Source organism: Lithobates pipiens, unplaced genomic scaffold, assembly GCF_037356315.1.
Source record: "Lithobates pipiens isolate NorthernLeopardFrog02 unplaced genomic scaffold, aLitPip1_a1.2 Scaffold_1, whole genome shotgun sequence".
NCBI lineage: Eukaryota > Metazoa > Chordata > Amphibia > Anura > Ranidae > Lithobates > Lithobates pipiens.
Window position 1 is genome coordinate 231,324,991 of NW_027507685.1, and position 25,232 is coordinate 231,350,222.

Below are 25,232 nucleotides of genomic sequence, written 5' to 3' on the forward strand. Positions count from 1 at the left end.
GCGCTCTCGTGCCGTACATTGAAAGGGCCGCGCTATGGGCGTGAGTCCAACACACATCCACAGGAGTGACGTTACAGAGGCTCAGCCAGTCACCCAGAGGCCACAAACCCGGAAGGAAGACCAGGTGAAGATGGAAGCACCAGGAAGCTGTGACAACGCACCGCTGGAGGGCTTTGTTCTAGGGTAAGTCTTTTATAATGTTTCCAATGTATGTTTATTCTTTTTCTGGGAAGCGGTTGCCACCATCCCTATTTCTGTACTTGAAATGGGAAAAAGACCCTCTAATGGGATTTTGAAGGCAACCAAAAAAGAAAACTGCATAACCATTTATATATAAAACCACTTTTTATTACATAAACATTACTGTGGTTTCATACATAAATGTTTAAGCAGTTTTCTTTTTTGGTTGCCTTCAAAATCCCATAAGAGGGTCTTTTTCCCTTATTTTCAAGTCTTTCATAATGTGCTGGTATGTGGTTTAGGCAATGCTGTATCCGACAAGGCCCAGGCCTAGGGCAGCACTTTGCAGGGGGTGGACAACACAGCACGAGTCCACGCCAGCTTGCGATACACTGTAATACCGCGTACACACGATCGGAATTTTCGGCCAGCAAAAGACTGATGAGCGATTTTGATCGGAAAATTTGAATGTGTAGGCTCCATCGGAATTCAGCTGGCTGAATTCCCGCCGGCAAAAATTTGAGAGCATAGTCTCAATTTTTCCGACGGAATACGTTTCTATCGGAAATTCTGATCGTCTGTAGCAATTCTGAAGCGCAAAATTCCTACACATGCTCGGAAACAATTTTACACATGCTCGGAAGCATTTTAACTTGATTTTTTCTTGGCTCATCATAGTGTTGTACATCACCGCGTTCTTGACGGTCGGAATTTGGTGTGACCATGTGCAGGAAAGACAGCTTGAGCGGGAAAAACATCAGAGCTTTTTCCGACCATAATTCCGATCGTGTTTACGTGGCATTAGTGTAGCGCCAGTCTTATGGGGCGGACTGGGCTGAGAGGCAAATGAGTCTAGAGCCCCCATAAAGCGGGCGCACTGCTTCCGGTATGCGGGCGGCTAGCATTCCGCAACGGGGGGGGGGGGGCGCCAGCTCAAATTTTGACTGTCCTCTCATCCTGGACCACAAACCTTCCTCACTGTGCTATATGTTTTCTGCTGCACCATTGGCATGGTAATATATTCTTAGTCCTCTCCATGAAATTATCAGAAATTTGTGCTTAAAATAGAACTATAGGCAATACTTTTTTTTTTCATTTTGGATAGAATAAGGGAGGGTTATAGCCCCTGTCAGTTTATTTTTTACCATCCCTGCCCCATTGCAGAGATTTCCCTTCACTTCCTGCACCATAGCCAAAAAGGAAGTGAGAGGAAATCTATGCAAATTAATGGAATCCATTGCCCCCCCCTCCCCCAGGCCCTCAGAACTAGTATCCTCACTTGAAAATGTCAGGGCGTGTCTTAAACAAGCAAAGGGTGTGGCCTAGACAGGAAGGGGTGGGTCATATTTAAATTAGGGGGTGCACAAGTTTAGTCAGGCCTAGGGCAGCACAAAGCCTAAATACACGACTGGGTTTAGGTTTACTACAGCTTTAACCACCACTTGGTCTTTTTTTTTGCTAAATAAATGGAAAAATACCAAAAATTTTGAAAATAAAAACATGTCTCTATTATAACATTTTGCAAATAAGTATTGTTTCTTCATTATTTTATACTTCTATATATCTCTGGTAAAAAAAACAAAAAAACAATTCAGTGTATATTATGAAGTCTGTGTGACAGTTATAGAGTCCACACGCTATGGTATATACAGGTATATATCTGAAAACTGATCAATCCTGGTGTACTGACGGCCTATCTCATTTCTTGAGGCCCTATGATGCTAGGACAGTACAAATACTGTTTCTCGGAAAGTCCATAAAATGTCAGTTATGAAGAAACTGAAAGTAAGTTGAGGTTTTAAGCTGGCAAACGTTCAGCATTTGTCACAGCGTGGCTGATAAATACCGGCATCTGGCCAGATCACTTCTAATGCCACGTACACACGATCAGAATTTTGGTCGGAAAACGCTCTGATGGTTTTCCCCCATGGAATTCCGACAGGGGATTTCGCTCAAGCTGTCTTGCCTACACACGGTCACACCAAATTCCGACCGTCAAGAACGCGGTGACATACAACACATACGACGGGACTAGAAAAAGGAAGTTCAATACCCAGTAGCCAATAGCTTCTGTCTTGTATTTGAATCTGAGCATGCATGAGTTGTTTCGTGTCGGAATTGCATACACACGATCGAAATTTCCGATAGAACGTTTTTCCATCGGAAAAACTGAGAACGTGCTCTCAAATTTTTGCTGGCAGGAATTCAGCCAGCTAAATTCCGATGGAGCATACACACATTTTGCAAAGAATTGTGGGAAAAAATTACAACACCAAAAAGCTCACTATGCCTCTTACTAAATACCTTGAAATGTCTTCTTTCCAAAAAGGGGTCATTTGGGTGGTATTTGTACTTTCCTGGCTTGTTCGGGTCGCAAGAAATTAGATAGGCCACCAGTACATCAGGTGTGATCAATTTTTTATGATTTGCACCACAACTTGTAAATTCTATAACTTTCACAAAGACCAAATAATATCCACTAATTTGGGTTATTTTTACCAAAGATATGTAGCAGTATGAATTGTGGCCAAAATTCATGAAAAAAATAATAATTTTTTCTGTCTTTTTTCATTTATAGCGCAAAAAATAAAAAACCAAGAGGTGATCACATACCACCAAATGAAAGCTCTATTTGTATGAAAAAAAGGACAAAAAATTCATTTGGGTACAGTGTTACATGACTGAGTAATTGTCATTCAAAATGTGAGAGCATCGAAAGCTGAAAGTTGGTCTGGGCAGGAGGGGGGTTTAAGTGCCCAGTAAGCAAGTGGTTAAAAGCAATCCTTTTTATGAATGGCATCTATTCATAGCAATTATGTATTATTGGAATTGCTTTGATTGGCCACCCCTATCAAATGATACAGTGCACTGTGATTGTCCGTGTCTGTACCATGTGACCACTGTGACCAATCACATAGATCAACACAACAGTACACAATGAATGGCTATAAAATGAAAGCCATTTGTTGTGTAAAACTGTCATGTGATCGATACGACACAGCGATCACTTGATACCAGGGCCGGCCTGGCACACTGATCTTTCTTGTGCTGTGTCTGATGGACACAGCGGGTGACAGATTGATTGCCGGGGTGGGTGTCAGAGTGCGCAGGAGGTGCACATAGTTACATAGTTAGTCTGGCTGAAAAAGACACAAGTCCATCTAGTTCAACCAATAACGATTGGGAGGACATCATATGATGCCCTCCCGGGACCAGGGAGCTTCTATGTATAACCATTTCCCACCGAGCCTATTGTAATATGATGGCTGGGTGGGAAATGGTTAATATGTGAAAGGGAAAGAAAATTGTATACTATACATAGGCATACCTGCTAAGTTTAGGGAAATGGGTTAGTAGCTGCTATTATTTTTTTTTTTTAAAGTGGATGAAGCTTCTCTTTTGAAAATTTTCAGAGCTAATTGTCCTGTAACACTCCATGTACATTTGTTCGGTGCAAATGGGATCAAAAAATCGAATGTCATTATGCTATTTTCTCTCCTGGTTGAATGCTATTCATTCTTACAGAATACAGTGAATAAAAAAAAATATCTTATTATGGCCACTAGATGGAGCTGAGGATCATAGTAAAAAATAATTCATCACCAGCTCCATGTAGCATAAAGCAAGGCAACAGCCTTATTCCCTATGATGGCATTTCACGCCACTGTGCTGGTAGAGTGCACTGAAAAAAAAGGAAGTATGTTTTTCAGCACAGCATGGTGCAAGGAAATCCACTGCGTTGCACATCAAACTTTACGAAATGACATCTCAACAAACATCTAACAAAAAAAGAAACAATGCAATGTGCCAGTTTTTACCGGCCAACTGCCACCTGTCTAAACAAATGCCTTGCAGACAGACACCAGACAGCCACGGCCTGGCAGGTGGAAGACCACAGCACGGCAGTGGCTTATACCTTAGCAGTGGAGAATTGCTGCCCTAAGGCATCTATATATAAATGTTTTCACTGAAGATTCACACATTTTGTATACAGGATCACATTGAAAAAAAATGTGTGAATCTTGGGTGAAAGTTGGGTGAGTATTAGCTTTAAAAAATGTATATAATGACCCCCACAATCCAAAATTTTCAGTATGTTTTGCACCGTATCTTATTGCATATAATTTTCTTAAAGCGGAGCTCCACCCTAAAGTGGAGCTTCCACTCATTGGAATCCTCCCCCCCTCCGGCGCCACAATTGGCACCTTTCAGGGAGGAGGGGGGTGCAGGTACCTGTACAGTACAGGTATCTGCACCCACTTCCAGCGTAGATTCTGCAGAAGTTACGCCCCATTCCGCAGAATCTACGCCCCTTTCCAAAGGTCCCCCGCTGTCTGCTGGGAAACACATGGATCCCAGAGACAGCGGGGACCATCCTTATTGCGCAGCGCGACTCGCGCATGCGCAGTAGGGAACCGGGAAATGAAGCCGCAAGGCTCTACTTCCTGATTCCCATACCCAAGATGGCGGCGGCAGCACCCGAGAGACGATCGAGAGATCGGCTTCGGGTGCCGACATCGCGGGCGCGCTGGGCGGGTAAGTGTCATTGTTTTAAAAGTCAGCAGCTGCAGTATTTGTAGCTGCTGGCTTTTAAAAAAAAAACGGCGGACTCCCGCTTTAACCGTTTGCCACATATATGTACTGCAGAGAAGCGACTCCTACAGGCGAAATCTCGTGCCTGTATGTTTCTTTTACTTCTGGGTTTACGGCGTGCACGCATGCCGCCGGCAGCCAGCTTCCGCTGCGAATGGACACAGAGGGAGCCAATCAGTGGATCAGTTGGAGCCGCCGATCGTTCCCGACAGATGCAGAATGATAGTCTGCCTATGTAAACAAGGCAGATTGCTACTGTGTGACAAGGGAAGACAGAGATCCTGTCTGTTTTCTAAGCAGGAACACAGATATCTGCCTTCCCACAGTAAATGCCCCCCCCCCCCCCCCCCCGCACGCACACACAAACACACAGTTAAAAAACACTCCCTAGGAACACATTTAACCCTTTGATCGCCCCTAATGTTAACCTCTTCCCTGCCAGTGTCATTAGTACAGATGCAGAATAGTAGTCTGCCTATGTAAACAAGGCAGATTGCTATTGTGTGACAAGGGAAGACAGAGATCCTGTCTGTTTTATAAGCAGGAACATAGATCTCTGCCTTCCCACAGTAAATGCCCCCCCCCCCCCACACACACACACACACAGTTAAAAAACACTCCCTAGGAACACATTTAACCCTTTGATCGCCCCTAATGTTAACCCCTTCCCTGCCAGTGTCATTAGTACAGATGCAGAATGGTGGTCTGCCTATGTAAACAAGGTAGATTGCTATTGTGTGACAAGGGAAGACAGAGATCCTGTCTGTTCTATAAGCAGGAACATAGATCTCTGCCTTCCCACAGTAAATGCACCCCCCCCCCCCCCCCCCACACACACAGTTAAAAAACACTCCCTAGGAACACATTTAACCCTTTGATCGCCCCTAATATTAAACCCTTCCCTGCCAGTGTCATTAGTACAGGGACAGTGCATTTTTTTTTAGCACTGATCACTGTATTTGTGTCACTGGTCTCCAAAAAGTGTCAGTTAGGTGTCTTATTTGTCTGTCACAATCCCGCTATAAATTGCTGATCGCTGCCATTACTAGTAAAAATAAATAAGTAAAAATTCCATAAACATATCCCATAGTTTACAAACGCTATAACTTTTGCGCAAACCAACCAATGAAAGCTTATTGGAATTTGTTTTACCAAAAAATATGTAGCAGAATACATACTGGCCTAAATCTGAGATTCCTCTAGGTTCAATATCTACTATATATGGTATAAGATCAGCAGAACACAAAAGCCAAATTTATTATTATTCTTATACAGGATTTACATAGTTTACAGAGTTTGTGCAGCGCTTTACAATATGAGGGCAGACAGTACACTTACAATACAAATCAATGCAGGAGGGATCAGAGGGCCCTGTTTATTAGAGCTTACAATCTAGAAGGGAGGGTCAATTGGAACAAAAGGTAATAACTGTGGGGGGTGAGCTGAAGGATAAAATGAAAATAAGTTGTTAGGTGTGGGTAGGCGGCTCTGAAGAGGAGGGTTTTCAGGGATCGTCTAAAAGCTAATAGTGTAGTAGATAGGCGGACAGATTGGGGTAAGGAGTTCCATAGGATTGGAGAGACTCTGGAAAAGTCCTGGAGATGAGCATGGGAGTGAAACACAAAAAAGTGCAACGGGTACACACGCCCTCTGCAATCAGAGGGCCGTGCCCTGAATTCCCCCAGGGCGTTAGGCTCCAGACAGGGACATGGGTACTTAAAACATGGTCTATCTGGCTGAAACCAGACAGACCCCTTTCTCTGGAAGGTCTGCCAAAACAGACCCACCCAAATACTAGGCAGGGCTCCCCCGAAGGGAGACCCCAAAAAAGAGAGGGCGAACTAAGTCAGAAGGCAGTGTCCACCCCCTCCCCAGACTTTCAGGACAGGCCAGAGGACCTGTGACCCTACTCATCACACAGTGAAAGTGACAAACAACAAAGGTAATAAATAAAAAGGAAGTGGGGAGAAGGAAGTAGAGGAGAGTGAAAAGTGGCCATTGTGCAATACAATGGCCAGGCCCTCCGGCCAGGAATAAAGAATTCCTCCGGTCCCGGCCCAGGAGGCAGGTGCTAAAAAAAAGTGTGCAATGGTGCAGTGACCAGGGTGCCATTAAATCAACGTTACCCTCACTCGCGGTGATCGTCAGGCACCCCTGGACGGCCACTCCAGGGACACATACACCATAGGCTTTTAAGACCGCCCTGACCTAATGACCCAGACCACAGCCAGGAAGAAGCTCTGGGGGGCGCTACCCTCACCCGCATTACTCCCAATTTACATCCAGGAGACACCGATAACTCCTCCCCTTAGCATAGAAGGAGCCACCGGCATACTCTCCCGAATTACCTGGCTGGAGGGCCAATCTAGGCCAAAAGGCCAGGGGCCCGACTCTCTGGCCAGACCCAGTGGTTTTCCATCCTCACCAGAAGCACCCTTCCAGACGGCTCAGACTGGACCATGGGCTGGCCCCCAGTTTCCGTCGGGGCAACTCGGCGTAGTCGCTCCAGAAACCGCCTTTCCAGGTGCTCTGACACCATTAGATTTGCCTGCCCTCCCCTATGGGAGCAGCACAGCGTCTCCAAGCCTCATACACACTATCAGTTTTTCTGCTGAGTTTTTCCTTCAGATTTACCAAAACCATGTAGTAGAAGGGCCTGCCTGATTGCATACACATTGAAACTCCTAAAGGTTTGACCTCATATTATATGGTTTTGGTAAATCTGAAGGAAAAACTCAGCAGAAAAAACTGATAGTGTGTATGGGGCTTTATAAGAACAAATGCTACACTTGATCTTAGTCAAAAGGCCGTTGATTCTCAATCCGGCCAACCAGAAGTGAGTGTGAGACCCGTTTTCCAAATGGCCGAAAATAGAAGACGGAAGCTGCTTCTGCCACCGTGATGACCTGTGGAGAGCAGAACAAGAGGGCGGCCGAGCAGGGGAGGCCGCTGGTTAAGGGGTAAGTGCTACTGACTGGGGGGGGGGGTGTTATACTGTTTGACCCCCCCTTAAATAATTTCTACTGGACGCCACTGCAGATAATATATAATTTTGGGGGGTTTTAACCCACTTTTAGCCCTAAAATGTTCATTTTTATGTGTGCAAAACCTGAAAAATGTCTCCGGAGAAAAGTAGTACAAAAATAATATTAATAATAGCAATAAAAATAAAGATAATATTATTAATAAACACAATAATATCAGGAAGAAGAATAACAATAATATAAAACTATAAGGCTCGGTTTCCGCTATTGCAACCCCAAAGTCGTGCAATTTTTCCATGATGGTTTGCCGCGATTTTACCGCAATTTTTTTGCCAAGACTTGAAGCAATGCCTGTGTATTCTTGAGGTCTGTGGAACCTCAAGTCGCATCAAAGTGGGACCAAAGTAGTGCAGGAACTACTTTGAAGTCGCTGCGACTTGAAGTCGCACAGATATGAACGGTACTCATTGGAAATCATGGGGTACGACTTGTCATGCGACTTTTCAGTCCCAAATCACATGAAAAGTCGCACTAGTGGAAACCGAGCCAAATGTGATTACTTTCCCAGAGTTGGCGGAGGTGTGTGAAGTAGCAGGCTGGCTGGGACTTGTAGTCCCCCCAGGAGGTCTAGACTGATAAAGTTGAAGGATGTATGGAGGGAAGAGAAGGCAGAGCCATATACAGCCATAGAAGTACACAGCCATATACATGGTGCAGGATAGGAGTACTCACCGTCTGTGGGAAGTCGGGGAATGGAGTCGGGGCCCCCGTGCAGGGCGCTGGGTGTGTAGGAGAGGAGTTCGGACCCGGTAGCGGTAGGTGACGGTCGGTGTGACAGCAGAGTGTCGGTGATGAGCTCTGATCGGTCCGGTATATAGTGTGCGGTATATGGAGAGGCGCCCCTCCTACACACAGGAGCTCCGACTGATACTTTCACTTTCTCTTTGCTGTACAAGAAGCCGATTCCCGGAAAGAGGGGGAATTCCCGACAGGAGAACCGACCAACCGGCACCGACCGGGGAGAGGACATACAGACAAAGGAGAGGAGAGGACAGAGGAGAGGAGAGGACACACACCGGAGGAGACAGACAGAGGAGAGGAGAGAGGACAGAGGAGAGGACACACACCGGAGGAGACAGACAGAGGTAAGTCCTATAGATCTCACTGCACAGAAAACCCAGAATATAGAGAGGATATAAAGAGAATATACAGAGAATATACAGAAGATGTAGAGAGAATATACAGAGAATATACAGAGAATATACAGAGGATATACAGAGAATATAGAGAGAATATACAGAGAATATAGAGAGAATATACAGAGAATATAGAGAGAATATACAGAGGATATGCAGAGAATATACAGAGAATATACAGAGGATATGCAGAGAATATAGAGAGAATATACAGAGAATATAGAGAGAATATACAGAGGATATGCAGAGAATATACAGAGAATATACAGAGGATATGCAGAGAATATAGAGAGAATATACAGAGGATACAGAGAGACATTAGAGAATGCAGAGGATACTCTGAGCTACAAACGTGACTTATATGAGAAAATGTGTAATTATAATTGATACAGAAGTTTTTGTTCTTCTGGGTCCCCCATGTAACATATTACCTGTTATGTAACAATAAGGAAAACTGATGAGCGGAAAGAGTTGAGCAGATCACTGAAACACACTAAATTATTAAAAGTATTGGGACACCTGCCTTTACCACAGTGGTTCTCAACTCCTGTCCTCAGTACCCACTAAAGCCTCGTACACACAATCAGAATTTCCGACAACAAAACCGTGGAATTTTGTCCGAAGATCATTGGCTCAAACTTGTCTTGTATACACACGGTCACACAAATGTTGGCCAACAATTACGAACGTGGTTTTTCAGCTCTTTAGCGCCACCCTTAATTAGAAGTTTGGTGAGTGTTGATTCGTAGTGATGGCCGAACGGTTCGCCCGGCGGTCGTTTCGCGGCGAATTTCGGTCGTTCGCGGTCCGCTCGTTTCGCGGACTATTGGCGTCGTTCGCCCCGGCGGACTTACGTGTTTAATGTGTAAACGAACTTTAACCTATGCTGACACATCCATCATGGGGTACAGGACAGCCAATTGAGACATGACAGCACATGGACACTTGGACATTTCCCCTAACTTATAAATACACCCGATCCGGCAGCCATTTTACATTCTTTCTTCTGTCATTATAGGGAAAGGTTGCTGTTTGGAGCAGGGACAGATAAACCACTAGCTATTTGCTACACAAAAGTTCTTTTCAGGACTGGTATAGGTGTTAGGTGTATATAGGTTTGCTGTGCTACTGATTGTTGCAGCAGCCTGAGTGTCTTTTGTCAGTTTAGAGAAAGGGACAGAGCGCTGTGTCTGCTGCTATTTTAGGGACAGCCAGATTAGTCATCATCATCAACATCATCATTAGCTGTTACTATCAGGTCCACAAAAGATCTATTCCAGTAACCAGTAATTGTTCCAGTCTCCTCTTTTTTGCCAGTTTGTATAGGGACAGGCAGGAAGCAGTGATTTAGGCAGTGAGGGTCAGTTTAAACAGTTGCTGTTACTATTAGTTCCACAAAAGTTCTTTTCAGGACTGGTATCAGTGGTACAGTAATAGGCTTGTACACGTATAATATTCTTTCTTCCAAATATAGAAAGAATATTATACTTGACTGCTGCCCTTCTGCCGCAGTCTGCTAATCATTCACAACTCACTTGTTCCACAAAGCTCTTTATCAGGACTGGTAACTTGGTCTGTGTAGGGTGCTACAGTACATAGGGTTGAGTGCGGTACAGTCTGCTGTTCTGTAAGGACCGCTATCGGTCCACAATAGATAGGGTTGAGGTGCACCACTGCTGACCGCTGCCCTATACTGCAGCAGTCCTTCAGCGGTATAGGGACTGACGTACAGTCTGCTAATCAGTCACACACAACCTACTTGGTCCACAAAGGTCCATCCCTGTGCTGTGCTGACTTACTCCTGGGGGTTCTTATTATGAGGGGATCACACCATCCCTGTGCTGTGCTGACTTACTCCTGGGGGTTCTTATTATAAGGGGATCACACCATCCCTGTGCTGTGCTGACTTACTCCTGGGGCTGCTTACGGTGCTGCTGTCAGTGCTGTATATCACGGTGCTGGTGTGAGTGCTTAATGTCACGCTTCTGATGTCAGTGCTGTATGTCACGGTGCTGCTGTCAGTGCTGTATATCACGGTGCTGATGTCAGTGCTGTATGTCACGCTTCTGATGTCAGTGCTGTATGTCACGGTGCTGCTGTCAGTGCTGTATATCACGGTGCTGATGTCAGTGCTGTATGTCACGCTTCTGATATCAGTGCTGTATGTCACGGTGCTGCTGTCAGTGCTGTATATCACGGTGCTGGTGTCAGTGCTGTATGTCACGCTTCTGATGTCAGTGCTCTCTATCACGGTGCTGCTGTCAGTGCTGTATATCACGGTGCTGATGTCAGTGCTGTATGTCATGCTTCTGATGTCAGTACTCTCTATCATGGTGCTGCTGTCAGTGCTGTATATCACGGTGCTGGTGTTAATGCTTTATGTCACGCTGCTGATGTCAGTGCTCTATATCACGGTGCTGCTGTCAGATGACTCTATCACGGTGCAGGTGTCATTGCTGTATGTGACGCTGCTGGTGATCATCTCCTGCACCCTCTTCTTTGCCTACCCTGGTCCCTGACCTTCCCTCTCCTCCATTGCCTTCATGCGCTCCACAGTCCTGAATTGTCAGAACAATTTCCCATATAAAAAAAGAATACTTGTAGTTATCGATCCCAAATTCACCTCATACACGTGTTAAGTCATTGGCCATGTGGTGGGACTATGTTTGCTCAGCTAATAATTATCCTGTGGCTGCAAATTCGACCTAAAGGTGCGAAACGTTCGCCTCCCATTGAAGTCAATGGGGCCCGCCGCGAACGGTCGGTTTCGCGAACGGTCGGCCTCGTTCGCGGTCCGCGTTCGCGAAACGTCCCGTCGGAAGTTCGTCCATCACTATTGATTCGCACTTTTATTTTTCGCGTTTTTCATTTCGTGCTTTTCAGTTCGTTTCTGACGTTCGTTTGTCAACCAGCCATGTTGCGGAATCGGAGGAGATAACGTGTTATTTATTATTGGCCTTGGGGTTATTGCTTTGACATAATTTTTTTTGAATAATGATTTGATTTGGTATATTTTCTATATTTTTGGATGCATAGAATGCACTTTTTATTTATCTATTGGCAGATAGCATGTCTAATTGTTTACTTATTTTTTAATGTACAAATAAAGAAATAAAAAAACAAACATAATAATATTATTCTTATATATCACTAGCCAAAAAAAAAAAGTCTTTGAAAATTCATTTGCAATAACTGCATCAGTATCACCAGCAAAGCAGCTTCATTATTATCCCATTAAAGAAGAAGAGAATTGCCGCGTCACGAATGTTAATTCTCCATTACAAATGCTAGTTTACAAGACCGACCGCTTCTGCTTCTGAGCATGCCTGTTTGTACTTTAGATTTTTGCCTGACGGACTTGTGTACACGCGATCGGAAAGTCGGACAAAACACATTTGTTGGTGGAAAAATTTGAGAACATGCTAGCCAACATTTGTTGGCGGAAAGTCCGACAACAATTGTCCAATGGAGCATACACACGGTCGGACTTTCCGCCAACAGCCTGTCTTAAAACATCGTTGCAAAGTCCAATCGTGTGTACACGGCAAACTAGCCAAAGTAGAATTGGAATTTGACCCATATGTTGTTAGATTTGAACCAGATGACCCCGCCATTGAGCTTGACCCCCGACGACATAGTTGCATGAAATTTTATATCTGGCTTTTTAAAATTCCTCACATATGCTCATTATGGGATCCATAGTAAAAGCACCGAAATTGAAGTAGGTGCAAGTACACTGAGGCTCTGTCAGCTGCTGCTTCTCACTCTGGTCTCACAGAATGGCTGAAATAGTTAAATAATTCAGTTTTTTTGTACTTTGGGAGGGTCTTATGATGTTATCTTAAATAAACGCTCCTAGGCACCAACATGGCAAAACACTGCTAAACGCAACTAAGCGCGGTTAAATGGATGGTATTAAATGTTGCTTTCAAGCTGTCAAAAAAAATAGTTCAGAAGAGGTTGCCTCGGCATCCTGTGTACATAGAATACGGCAATCACTGAGCAGCAAATGATATCACCTGTGATGTATTTCAGTTATCTTGTAAACCTGGCCTGTTAGTGGGCCCTGAGGACAGGCGTTAAGAACCATTGTGCTACACGCACATTAACTTTAACCGTTTCCCGACCAGCGCACACTGTTGTACATCGGCAGAATGGCATGGGCAGGCAAATGGGAGTACCTGTACGTCCCTTTAAATTTGACGCCCTGCCATCGTGAGCGCGTGCTGGTCGGGACCCCCGTGAGTCCGGTCGCGGGTCCCGTGGACTTGATCGCCGCAGGTATACCCGCGATCATCTCACGGGGGCGGCTGAACGAGGAAATGCCGTTGTAAACAGCATTTCCCCGTTCTGCCTAGCAACTAGTGATGCTGATCTCTGCTCAATGTGATTGGAGAGCAGAGATCAGTGTTCACTAAATTAAAGCCTAGCCCCCAACAGTTAGTAACACACCCCTAGGGACACTTAACCCCTACACTGCCACGATCAGTGACGTCACATGCCAGGCCACGCCACCTACAATTAAAAAAACACATAACGTCACACATAACCCCTCCTCGCCCCCCCCCGTGGTTAACCCCTTCACTGCCAGTGTCATTTACATAGGAATCACTGCATTTGTATAGCACTGATTGCTGTATAAATGACAATGGTCCCAAAAATGTGTCAAAAATGTCCGACGTGTCCGCCATAATGTCGCAGTCACAATAAAAAATCGCTGATCGCCGCCATTACTAGTAAAAAAAAATTATTAATAAAAATGCCATAAAACTAACCCCTATTTTGTAAACGCTATAACTTTTGCACAAATCGCTTACTGCGATTTTTTTTACCAAAAATGTGTAGAAGAATACGCATCGGCCTAAACTGAGGGAAAAAAAAATTTTATATATATTTTTGGGGGATATTTATTATAACAAAAAGTAAAAAATAATGCGTTTTTTTCAAAATTGTCGCTCTATTTTTGTTTATAGCGCAAAAAATTAAAACCGCAGAGGTGATCAAATACCACCGATCTAATTCCTCCCAAAGGCTTCTATGGGGTTGGGGGTCAGAACTCTGTGCAGGCCAGTCAAGTTCCCCCCACCCCAAACTCACTCATCCATGTCTTTATGGACCTTGCTTTGTGCACTGGTCCAAATCCTTTGGTGGAGGAGGGATAGTGGTGTGGGGTTGTTTTTCAGGGGTTGGGCTTGGCCAGATGATGTCCTAGAGAATGAAACGCGCCGGGAAGGATTACTGATGCCACTGTTACTGCCATTCTTTTTTCAAAGCGCTTGATTGTCATCACCAAATGTGATTGTTACTTTTTTATCCAATAAACATGCTGTAAATCTTTTTACAGAATTACGCTATGTGCCCTCTTATTTTTTTTTTCCTCTTTTTTAATAAATATCCGTTTGGGTGTATTAACCTACACTACATCATTAGAAGTTGTCTATTGTTTTCCTGGAGTCTGTGGCTGCAGAGTTAGTTTCATTATTATTCAAGCCTGATTTACTCAGTGTGTGTATACCTATCTGTGTCCAATCGTTCTGGTAAGCCTTTAAGACCCCTTTCACACTGGCGCGTTTTTCAGGCGCTTTAGCGTTAAAAAAAGCGCCTGTAAAGCGCTTGAAAGAAGCCTCATCTGCAATCCCAATGTGAAAGCCCGAGTGGTTTCACATTGAGATCCCTTTCACACTGGGGCGTTTTTTCAGGCGCTTTAGCTTAAAAAAAAAAAGCTCCTGAACGAAGCCGCAACTGCAATCCCAATGTGAAAGCCCGAGTGCTTTCACACTGAGGCGCTGCGCTGGCAGGGCATCAAAAATAGTCCTGCAAGCAGCTTCTTTGCAGCACTTTTGGAGCGGTGAATACACCACTCCTAAAGCGCCCCTTCCCATTGAAATCAATGGGAAGCGACTGCAAAAATGCCTGAAAAGCGCTTTTGACAGCGGTGCTTTGTGGACGCTTTTAACCCTTTATTTGGCCACTAGATGGGGTTAAAAGAGCCCCACTAGCGCTCGAAAAACGCTGGTAAAGCGCTTTACCAGTGTTTTTCGGGCGCTGGCAGTGTGAGAGGGCTCTTAAAGCACTTGGGCTTTCACATTGGGATTGCAGATGAGGCTTCTTTCAAGCGCTTTACAGCGCTTTACAGGCCCCCAACGCCCCCGTGTGAAAGGGGTCTAAGAATTTATGGTGGCGGATCATTTATTACTCTTAAAAAATATAGTGATGCGCTAAACTCAATATTCCACCACGAATTTAAAGTGCCAAGTGCAATAAAACAAGTGCCTCAGAAGAACCTCATACCACACAATCTACAGAAAAATTTATCAAATTACCCTTACCAATAAATAAGTAAGAAAAAATAGATCACAATGTTACAACTATAATAACATCAAAATAAATCAATTCTGTGACTACACGGAACAGTAAGTGATTAAGGTGCAAATAACTAACTGAGCCTATAAGGAACAGTACACCAGAGGGGAGAATGAAAGAAACCCCCAAATCCTTACTGCTGCACAGCTAGTAGGTAAAATATTCCAACAAAATATATAGTGTATAAGTGGTGTTGCGCTCCACAAAACTTAAAATAAATAAATCAATGCTGGTAAACAAAATCTATGTAAAGCTATTGGAATAGTGAATAGTAAACACAAGCTTTAATATATAAAGGACCTAGTCCTAGGTACTCACATTTAGATAAAACAATCACAGGCAACAAGTGTACAGCGTAAAAAACGAACGGACTCAGCGCTCGTACCTCGGACGTCACTTCCGGTATCCTCCTCATCCAATCCTACGCGTATCGTCACTAGTCATGTGACTTCATCAGGGATCTATATATTTATATTTATTTTGAGGTATTTTGATGTTATTTAATGTAATCACACTCACCATATGCACTTTATAGTTGGGAGTTTGCAATTATTGATTTTATTTGCATATATTTATATACTTTATCCCAGTAGGATTATCACTGTATGCACTTTAGTTTGAGTTATTTATATTTATTTTTTCAGAGTGTGTAGATTTAAAGGAACACGGTTCCAATAGCTTTACATAGATTTTGTTTACCAGCATTGATTTATTTATTTTAAGTTTTGTGGAGCGCAACACCACTTATACACTATATATTACCAATTTAGGGGAGGGTTTTATGCTCCTATTGGTGTTTTTGCTGCAACCATAGTTTTATAACCAATTCTTTGAACCATTTTGGCGCGAGGATAACTATCTATTACTGTATTCCAACAAAATAATCCCCCAAAAATTTGATATATAATGCTGTATAGATAAACATTACTAGATGTGAATATTAGTGATAGACTAAATATTCGAAATAAATGTCCGGTAAAAAATGAATATGCGATAAAAAAAAAGTGTACAAACTAAACACAATAATATTATAATAATATAATATAATAATATTAAGGTGATAAATCACTTGCAAGATTGGTGCTTAATAAGTACCGGTATTAAGTGAACAAAATAAATATACAATAAAATTAATAATAACGCTGTGCAAAATGAGCAATAAACAATATCAGTATTGAGGTAAATCACCTACAAATTCTGCTCGCGCTTAGGTGCGTCTATGCCAGACTCCGCCTCTCCGTCCAGCACAGATTAACAAACTAATTACTGTGTAAATCCTTGGAACTGGCTGCTTTTGCGGTGCGACTAGCAAGCCTTATTCACATGTAGGTGATTTACCTCAATACTGATATTATTTATTGCTCATTTTGCACAGCGTTATTATTAATTTTATTGTATATTTATTTTGTTCACTTAATACCGGTACTTATTAAGCACCAATCTTGCGAGCAATTTATCGCCTTAATATTATCGTGTTTAGTTTGTACACTTTTTTTTATTGCATATTCATTTTTTACCGGACATTTATTTCAAATATTTAGACTATCACTAATATTCACATCTAGTAATGTTTATCTATACAGCATGTGACATCACCCGGTGACCCCGCCGCTTGTCCCTATATAAGTCGCCGCACAACGCATCCCTGTTCATTTCAAAAGTCCGGCGGACTCCCGCCATAGTCCAGCGGATTGTCCGCCATACCTAGTTCGCCAGAAAAGTCTGGTCGTGTGTGGGCAGGTCCACTCGTTCGGAAAGTCCGGCGGACCTCGGCTGCAAATTCAGGCGGTTTGTCTGCCGGACTAGTCCGATCGTGTGTACGCTGCATAAGCCACACTCGGGATTGCAGGATCCTGGTGCAGTGTACTTATCTTGTCCCTAGGATCCTGCGATGTCCCCCCCAGCTGTGTCTGCAGGCTGTGTCCTCCACCCTATGTACTGTGTACCGGGCTCCGTTTCCCTGCGAGCGTCGCAGCGCACGGGGCGATGCCCCAGCGGGAAATTCAAAAAGTACAAAATTCATAACACATACAGTACAGTTTAATCTTACAGATTACATTACTGTATGAAATCATTTCACCTCCCTTTTGTCCCCAATGCCCTGCATGCAGTTTTATATTATATACAGTAAAATGTTGGTTTGAGAGTAACTTGGTTTGAGAGCGTTTTGCAAGACAAGCAAACTTTTTAAATACATTTTGACTTGATATACAAGCGATGTCTTGATATACAAGTAGCATCATGTCACAACTGGGAATAAAAGAAAAGGGAGGCGCCTCTAAGTGTAGCAATATGATTACATTTAATGAACGCACAACATTTAGCAACATATTGCTACACTTAGAGGCCCCTCTCTTCTCTTTTATACTCTGGAGCTTCTGATGGATTTTGCTTCTAATCCCCTTGTGGAGGCTTCCATTTGTGGATGGACATTTTATGGTTAAAAAATCTATCACATTGCTATAATCTTTTTATATGGACTATAAACTGAAGAATTTATGAATAAATGTTTGTGGAACGAATCATTTGAGTTTCCATTATTTCTTATGGGGAAATTTGCTTTGATATACAAGTGCTTTTGGATTACAAGCATGTTTCTGGAATGAATTATGCTCGCAATCCAAGGTTTTACTGTATACAGTTCTTTTTGTCTGGAAACTGGAGATTGTCCATGGCAACCAAAAGTGTCAAAAGGCGGTTTTAGACCAGCTAGAGTACAGCGATAATAAATTAGAACATGTGCAGAATTGAGCGATAGTCATTTGTGAGGAAATTCATTTTATTATTATTATTATTATTATTATTATTTTATTATTTTTTATAATTATTTATAGTTATTTATTATATTATAATTCATGATTTCGTGTTTCAAACTTTATCATACGTGGGATCAGGGCTTTTTTTCAGCGGGAACGCAGTTCCGGCACCTCCAGCACCAAATGTATTAGCAAGGGGTGTGCTGGAGGGTCTATTGATGCCAGGGCTGCAACTAACTATTATTTTCATAATCGATTAGTTGGCCGATTATTGTTTTGATTAATCGGTTAATAACCTTAAAAATCAAAAGTGTGGTGTATAATTTAGTTAATATGCAACGTTAAAAAAAAAAACAATTTATTCTTAAATATCTCTATGCAGTAGTAAATATAAATAACCAACTGTATGGTTAGAGAGCAAAATCTCTAATCCACTCTGAGAATAACAGACAGAAGAGATATACTGTATATACTATTAGAGGAGATCTTCCCTCCAAAAAAAAAATAATAATTTAATTTTAAGAATGTTTGTTCAATTTTCTAATCGTTAGTGGGGGTCAGATCGATGTCCCTTTTCAACCAGAGTGATGGGAAAATTTAAAAATAGAAAACTGCTTGGTATTGGAATTTTCAGACAGTGGATGTGGTTTTCGTTCAGAAATGACATTCATTTTAAAAACAGAATGTTATAAACAAGTGAAAATTTCAACATTCTTTCATTCAGCGAATGTACAAAGATTTTTCATCTGAAAATTGATCCATGTGGCCAGCATAAGGCTCGGTATGCAGTTTGCTTTTGATCTGTTTCTGCAGTGCTTTTTGCTGTGCGTTTTGATTTTTGCGCACGTGATTTTGCTGCGATTTGAGTTTTTGCATTTTTTTGCCTAATTTGTTGTTGGGTAGATTAAAAAACACAAATTGCTGCAAAACCCATTACACGCTTTTCTGAAGCTTCTCCATTGAAGTATATTGAACCAAAAAAATTGTTTTGCGGCAAAAAAAAGCCCCCGACCGTTTCCAAATACACAGCGGCTGAAAAAAAGCACAGATGTGAATGTGTCCCGTAGGAAGCCATGTAAATGGACTGTAGGGCGTTTCTGCAAAAAGCACCAAAAAACACATAGATGTGAACCAGATCTAAGGCGTTTAGTAACATAATGGGGTTAAAAAAAACTAAAAGTAGCCCTTTATGCTACAACAAAAAGCAGATAATCTCTACTGTAGGGGGTTCATTTTTTTAACTGTAGAACTGTGAAAGTAATATTTACAGTAGCGATTATTTGCTATTTTTGTACTAATAAAGGGCTCTTTTTTTTAACCCCATTATGTTACTGGTCGATTAATCGATTATGAAAATAGTAATTGTTGTTGTCGATTAATTGATTAGTTGTTTCAGCCCTAATTGATGCTGTCTGCTGGCTGATTTATGGTCACTGGTGGGGATCTGTTTTGTGTGAGGGTCTATTGCTTGTGGGGATCTGTTGTTTCTAGGCGGGTGTCTTATGGTGCTTGTAGCGATCTACTGTTGAGGGAAAGATCTATTGTTGCTGGCTCCTGGAGGGTCTATTAATGCTGACCGTTGGGAGATATGTTGATGCTGCTGGGGGGGGGGGGGGGTCTAATGTTGCTGGGGTGGATCTTTTGTTGTGGATGGTCCATTGTTTCTGTGCTGGGGATCCATTGTTGTGTGGAGAACTATTGTTGGTGGGGTGGGGTCTGTTGTTGCTGGGTGGGGAATCTATTGTTGCTTGGGAGGATCTATTATTATTGGCGTGGGGTCTATTATTGGCGGGTGGGGAATCTATTGTTGCTTGGGAGGATCTATTATTACTGGGGTGGGGTCTGTTATTGGTGGGTGGGGAATCTATTGTTGCTTGGGAGGATCTATTATTACTGGCGTGGGGTCTATTATTGGTGGGCGGGGAATCTAATGTTGTTTGGGAGGATCTATTATTACTGGGGTGGTTTCTATTATTGGTGGGTGGGGAATCTATTGTTGCTTGGGAGGATCTATTATTACTGGAGTGGGGTCTATTATTGGTGGGCGGGGAATCTATTGTTGTTTGGGAGGATCTATTATTACTGGGGTAGGGTCTATTATTGGTGGGTGGGGAATCTATTGTTGCTTGGGAGGATCTATTATTACTGGCGTGGGGTCTATTATTGGTGGGTGGGGAATCTATTGTTGCTTGGGAGGATCTATTATTATTGGCGTGGGGTCTATTATTGGTGGGTTGGGAATCTATTGTTGCTTGGGAGGATCTATTATTACTGGGGTGGGGTCTGTTATTGGTGGGTGGGGAATCTATTGTTGTTTTGGAGGATCTATTATTACTGGGATGGGGTCTATTATTGGTGGGTGGGGAATATATTGTTGCTTGGGAGGATCTATTATTACTGGGGTGGGGTCTATTATTGGTGGGTTGGGAATCTATTGTTGCTTGGGAGGATCTATTATTACCGGCGTGGGGTCTATTATTGGTGGGTGGGGAATCTATTGTTGCTTGGGAGGATCTATTATTACTGGGGTGGGGATTATTGTTGCTGGCTCCAGTGCATCTATTTTTACTGCTTTTCGTGTTATTAGACAAGAACAAATTCCATACAAATTATTTAGCAAATGATACTTGGTGCAGTACTGGGAGGTGGGTAGGGGGTGGAATCAAGGGGTGGTGCTTGGAGGTGGGTAGGGGGCGAAGACAAGGCGGAACTCAGAAGGGGGGGAGTTCCTGCATCTATTCTTTGAGAAAAAAAGCCCTGCCCGGGATGTATAGTAGACTTGTTTGGGCAGATTTAAGTGTGTTATTCCTGAGAATTACATGCCTACAATATAAAACGCCATAGTTTCATAGTTTCATAGTTAGTAAGGTTGAATAAAGACACCAGTCCATCCAGTTCAACCTGAGTGAGTGTCTACAATTGTCCCTATCCCTGTACATCGCCCACTCACATCGGTCCCTACCCTCAGGGAGCCCACAATCCGAGGTCTCCATTCATATACTAGGGGCAATTTTGGACAGAAGCCAATTAACCTACCTGCATGTCTTTGGCGTGTGGGAGGAAACTGGAGTACCCGGAGGAAACCCACCCACCCGCCATATTTCTATGCAAAACAATTGTACCGCTTTGAGACGCAAAAATCTGACATAATCATACCGCCAGAGTGGCTACTGCCCATGGTTTGGGAATGGGATGTCCAATAAGCTCCATAGCTGGGATGGTCGGGTGTCAACAAACGTTTGGCCATATAGAGCACACACATAGTGTACACTGAGTTTGAATATATTTTCTTGTTGTACCTGTATATTTTAGGGGTCACAGGTTTGTGGATTGTTTGGTTTGCAGCCAATCTTCAGTGACATTCCTTTAAAGTGGTTGTAAACCCTTACAGACCACTTTGACCTACAGGTAAGCCTAGATTAAGGCTTACCTGTAGGTCCAAGAAATATCTCCCAAACCTACACGGTTTAGGAGATATTTGCAAATGACAGGCACCGCTGTCTACGGCGCATGTGCAGGCGCACTGCGCATGTGGCTGCTAACGGCAATCACGCCATTAGTGGTGGCTCCCGCACGCCAGCACGAGGGTGACGTCATCGCAGCTCCGGCCAGTCACAGCGCCGGAGCCGCAATACCCGGAAGTCACTCCGGGTATCATGGCAGAGGAGGATGACGAGGGTCGCTTCAGGGGCTTCCATCTCAGGTAAGTTATTCATAATGAGCTAGTATGCTATGCATTATGCCTTTGCCTCATTATGCCTCATTATGCCTCATTATGCCTTTGCCTATGCCTCATTATGCCTCATTATGCCTTTGCCTTGCAGGGTCTGTTTTTATTATTTTTATTTTGGCTTTACTTCCTCTTTAACACTGTTTTTTTTGTCTTCTTGTCATTAGATTCCACCACCATGAATCCCCTGTGGTCATTGTCTGGCCTTGTCATTATGGATTTCCTTTCCATCCACCTCCTGAGTTCGCTTCTGACCAGTTTCTTCCCTCTGGGTCTCCTTCCAGTGTGGTTGATGAGCTTGGCACGGTTCACCGTTCTGATCCTGGGTGCTCGTGCGGTCAGCCAAAGCTCCAAGCTTCCATCGTGGTTACAAAGAGATGCTCTTTTTATCTTCTGTGCGGTCCTGAGCCTCCTGGTACCATCTTGTGTGACCTTCACCGACCTTTTTTCACCACAGACTAGTGCGGAGATCCTGTACAGTTGGGGGAGAACGGACCTTTTCCTCAGCTCTTACCTTCTCACGACGGCCTCTGGAGTCATCTGGTACCAGCTCTTTCCATCTAGTGAGGGTGACGAGGATAAATCAGAAGGTTCTTCGGGGTCAGTGTGGCGGTTAATTACTCTTCTAAAGTCCTACGTGGGCAGGTTCCTGATTGTGGCTGTGTTTTTGGTGCTGTCTTCATGGGGTGAGTAGAAGGCTTTGTCTTAAAGCTGAACTGTAGGTATAAGCCCTGGTTCACAACGCTGAATCGTGCTACTTCAGTGCGATTTCAAAGCCGCAGATCGGTGCGATTTGCACCTTCCTTTTTATTGCAGCTTGTGACCAGAAGTCAATGCAAGTCACAATGAAATCCCCAAAAAAGTAGTGCAGGAACCTTTTTCAAAGTCATTGCAGCTTGAGTCGCAATAATTTGAACGGTTCCATTGCCGGCATTGGGGTGCGACTTGATTTAGAACTGTGAAATCGCATGATAAATCGCACCAGTGTGAACCAGGGTTAAAAGACACAAATGAATGCAGCTCTGTATTCAACCCAATAACTGTAGTTTTGTGAATGTGATCAGGGTAAATACACCTGCTTTGGTATGAGCCCCATGTACTGCACAGCCTAGACTTGTAAAGGAAGAAGCAGCATGAGAAGCCAATCAATTGTGCTGCAGTGCTCATGTTCTAAAGAGGAGCATGCTGATAGGACTAGAGAGCAGTGTGACAGAGAGGTGAGCTCATCAGTCTGCTGCTTCTACTTTTAGGCACGGTTCACACTACTGCAATGCAACTTTGATGTGATTTACAGTGCGATTATGTGGTGTGACTTTGATGCGGCTTTTCATATTTTGTGGGGCCAAGACGCATTGTAAATCTCACCGAAGTGATGCAGGAACCTTTCCAAAAATTGCACCGCTCTGAGTCACATTGATTAGAACGGGCGAGATTTCTCTTGTCATGAGATTCTGTGCGACTTAAGTCACATCTAAAGTTGCACTAGTGTGAACCTGGTCTTACTGTCCACTTACAAATTGTGGAAGGAACAAAACCTGTTATGCCGCGTACACGCGACCAGACTTTTTTCGATGGACTAGGTCCACTAGGACGGACTTTCGGCAGAGTTCGGACGGACTTTCCGAATGAACGGACTTGGCCACACACACAATCACACCAAAGTTCAACGGATTCTACCGTGATGACACACGACTGGACTAGAATAAGGAAGTTCATAGTCAGTAGCCAATAGCTGCCCTCGCGTCATTTTTTTGTTCATCAGACTAGCATACACACGAACGGATTTCTCGATAGGAACTGGGTCCGGCCGAAAAAATTTGAAACATGTTCTATTTCTAAAGTCCGTCAGATTTTTGGACAGCAAAGGTCCGATGGAGCCCACACACACGATCGAATTGTCCGACAGATTCGTTCCATCGGACCTTTGCTGACGAAAAGTCTGGTCGCGTGTACACGGCATAAGTGTTATGCCAGCCATACACTGTTCGAGTTTCGAAAGAATTTTCTTTCGAAAATCGTATCTAACAATTTTCGTATGAATTTCGCCCCATTAGTGGGCTGCAGCAACAGCCGATTTTCGTGCGGAAATCAAATTTGAGGAATCGGACATGTTGGAAATTTTTTGAAAAACGAACGATATTCTAATCAATGATGGGAGAATCATGCGAGAAATGTAATAAGAAAAGAAAATTTACGGAGAGAAAAGAAGATTCCCGGCCACGAAAATTCTTTTCTGTAGCAACATGAGGTGAAATTGAAGGCTTGGTCGGCCGAATTTTCGAAAATCAATGGTGGTATGATCGGATCACAAAAAAAAGAACTTTCTGATTTTGAAAAGAAAATTTGTTCGAAATTCAACCGTGTATGGCCTGCATTAGTTAACTGCAGCAGAGAAATATCAGATCTCCTCCCCTGCCAAGCTGTGCTGTGCTGTGTGACAGATCTGTGTAAATCTTAGGACTGGATAGACAAAAATCCAAAGCCTATGGGAGGCAAAATGGCTCCTTTATATGTATTCTTTTTGTGTCTTTAACTATTTGCTTGGAATTTAGCTTTAAAAGTAAAAATGAGTCATTTTATGGAATAATCACAAATGTAATCTCTTTTATTAAAGCTGAACTTCAAGATGAGCAAATATTATCCGAACCCATCCATCATGTTTATTCTTCCTTGAATCTTGGTGGGCCTTGTGTATTTATCCCAGATCTGTGCAGAGTGTGAAAATTTCCCTCTGTGTAGGAGTCTCCTGTAATAAAGACCAGTCACTGCTGCTCTCTCTCATTGTTCAGGGTGACCGGTCTTGTCTCCGCCCCTTCTGTAGTTTCCTGCAGGCAGCCTGTAGTGGGTGGAGCCAGCTGGGCCCCTCCTACAGCTCTGCTCTTTGTACAGCCTCTGTGCAGCACAGTGATGATGTCACTGCTACATTTAAAAGGTAATATCTGGGTTTCTAAAGGTAATCTGTGTGCACAAGGTTAATTTGTATGCTTTGTAGCTATTGGAATATATTTATATACATTTTTTTGTGAATTCTGCTATAAACATCCCTAAAATAGGTATTTGGAATGTGATTGGTTGCGTTGAACAGCACACACATTCTTTTGTTTTATTGGATTTGCAGAACATCTGTTAGTTTATCTATTTCCAGTTAAAGTGTTACTAAACCCAGGGCCCTGCATTCACTTTATCTGGTCTCCCACAGAACATGGAAATGCAATTAGTTTAGTAAATATAAACTGCTAAATACCTTTTCTCATCAGCAGTATATAGCAGTCTCATAATTTCTATCAGTGTCCAGCAAAAGCACTGGTTAAAGCTTGTAGGTGGAGTTTCCGACTGTCCTATGAGACTGCCAGACCCCTGACCCTCTGTCTGGACAGTGCTGATTAGCCCTGTGCTGATAACTTGCACGCTCCCGAGAAAAAAAAAAACT

General features: G+C 43.1%; 2 protein-coding genes across 2 annotated transcripts in view; one reads left to right on the forward strand and one right to left on the reverse strand.

Annotated features, from left to right (window-relative positions):
• The window catches only part of TAP2 (transporter 2, ATP binding cassette subfamily B member), an 89,692-nt gene extending 81,006 nt beyond the window's left edge, over window positions 1–8,686 (reverse strand). The window contains exon 1 of the mRNA XM_077484601.1: window positions 8,490–8,686. The gene's annotated coding sequence lies outside the window, so the exon portion shown is untranslated. The remainder of the gene's footprint in view (window positions 1–8,489) is intronic.
• Window positions 8,687–8,827: 141 nt separating this feature from the next.
• Window positions 8,828–25,232, forward strand: part of TAP1 (transporter 1, ATP binding cassette subfamily B member) — a 44,447-nt gene continuing 28,042 nt past the window's right edge. The window contains exons 1-2 of the mRNA XM_077484605.1: window positions 8,828–8,902; window positions 21,970–22,488. Of these exons, the coding sequence (XP_077340731.1) occupies window positions 21,981–22,488 (508 nt within the window). The 5' untranslated portion in view covers window positions 8,828–8,902; window positions 21,970–21,980. The remainder of the gene's footprint in view (window positions 8,903–21,969; window positions 22,489–25,232) is intronic.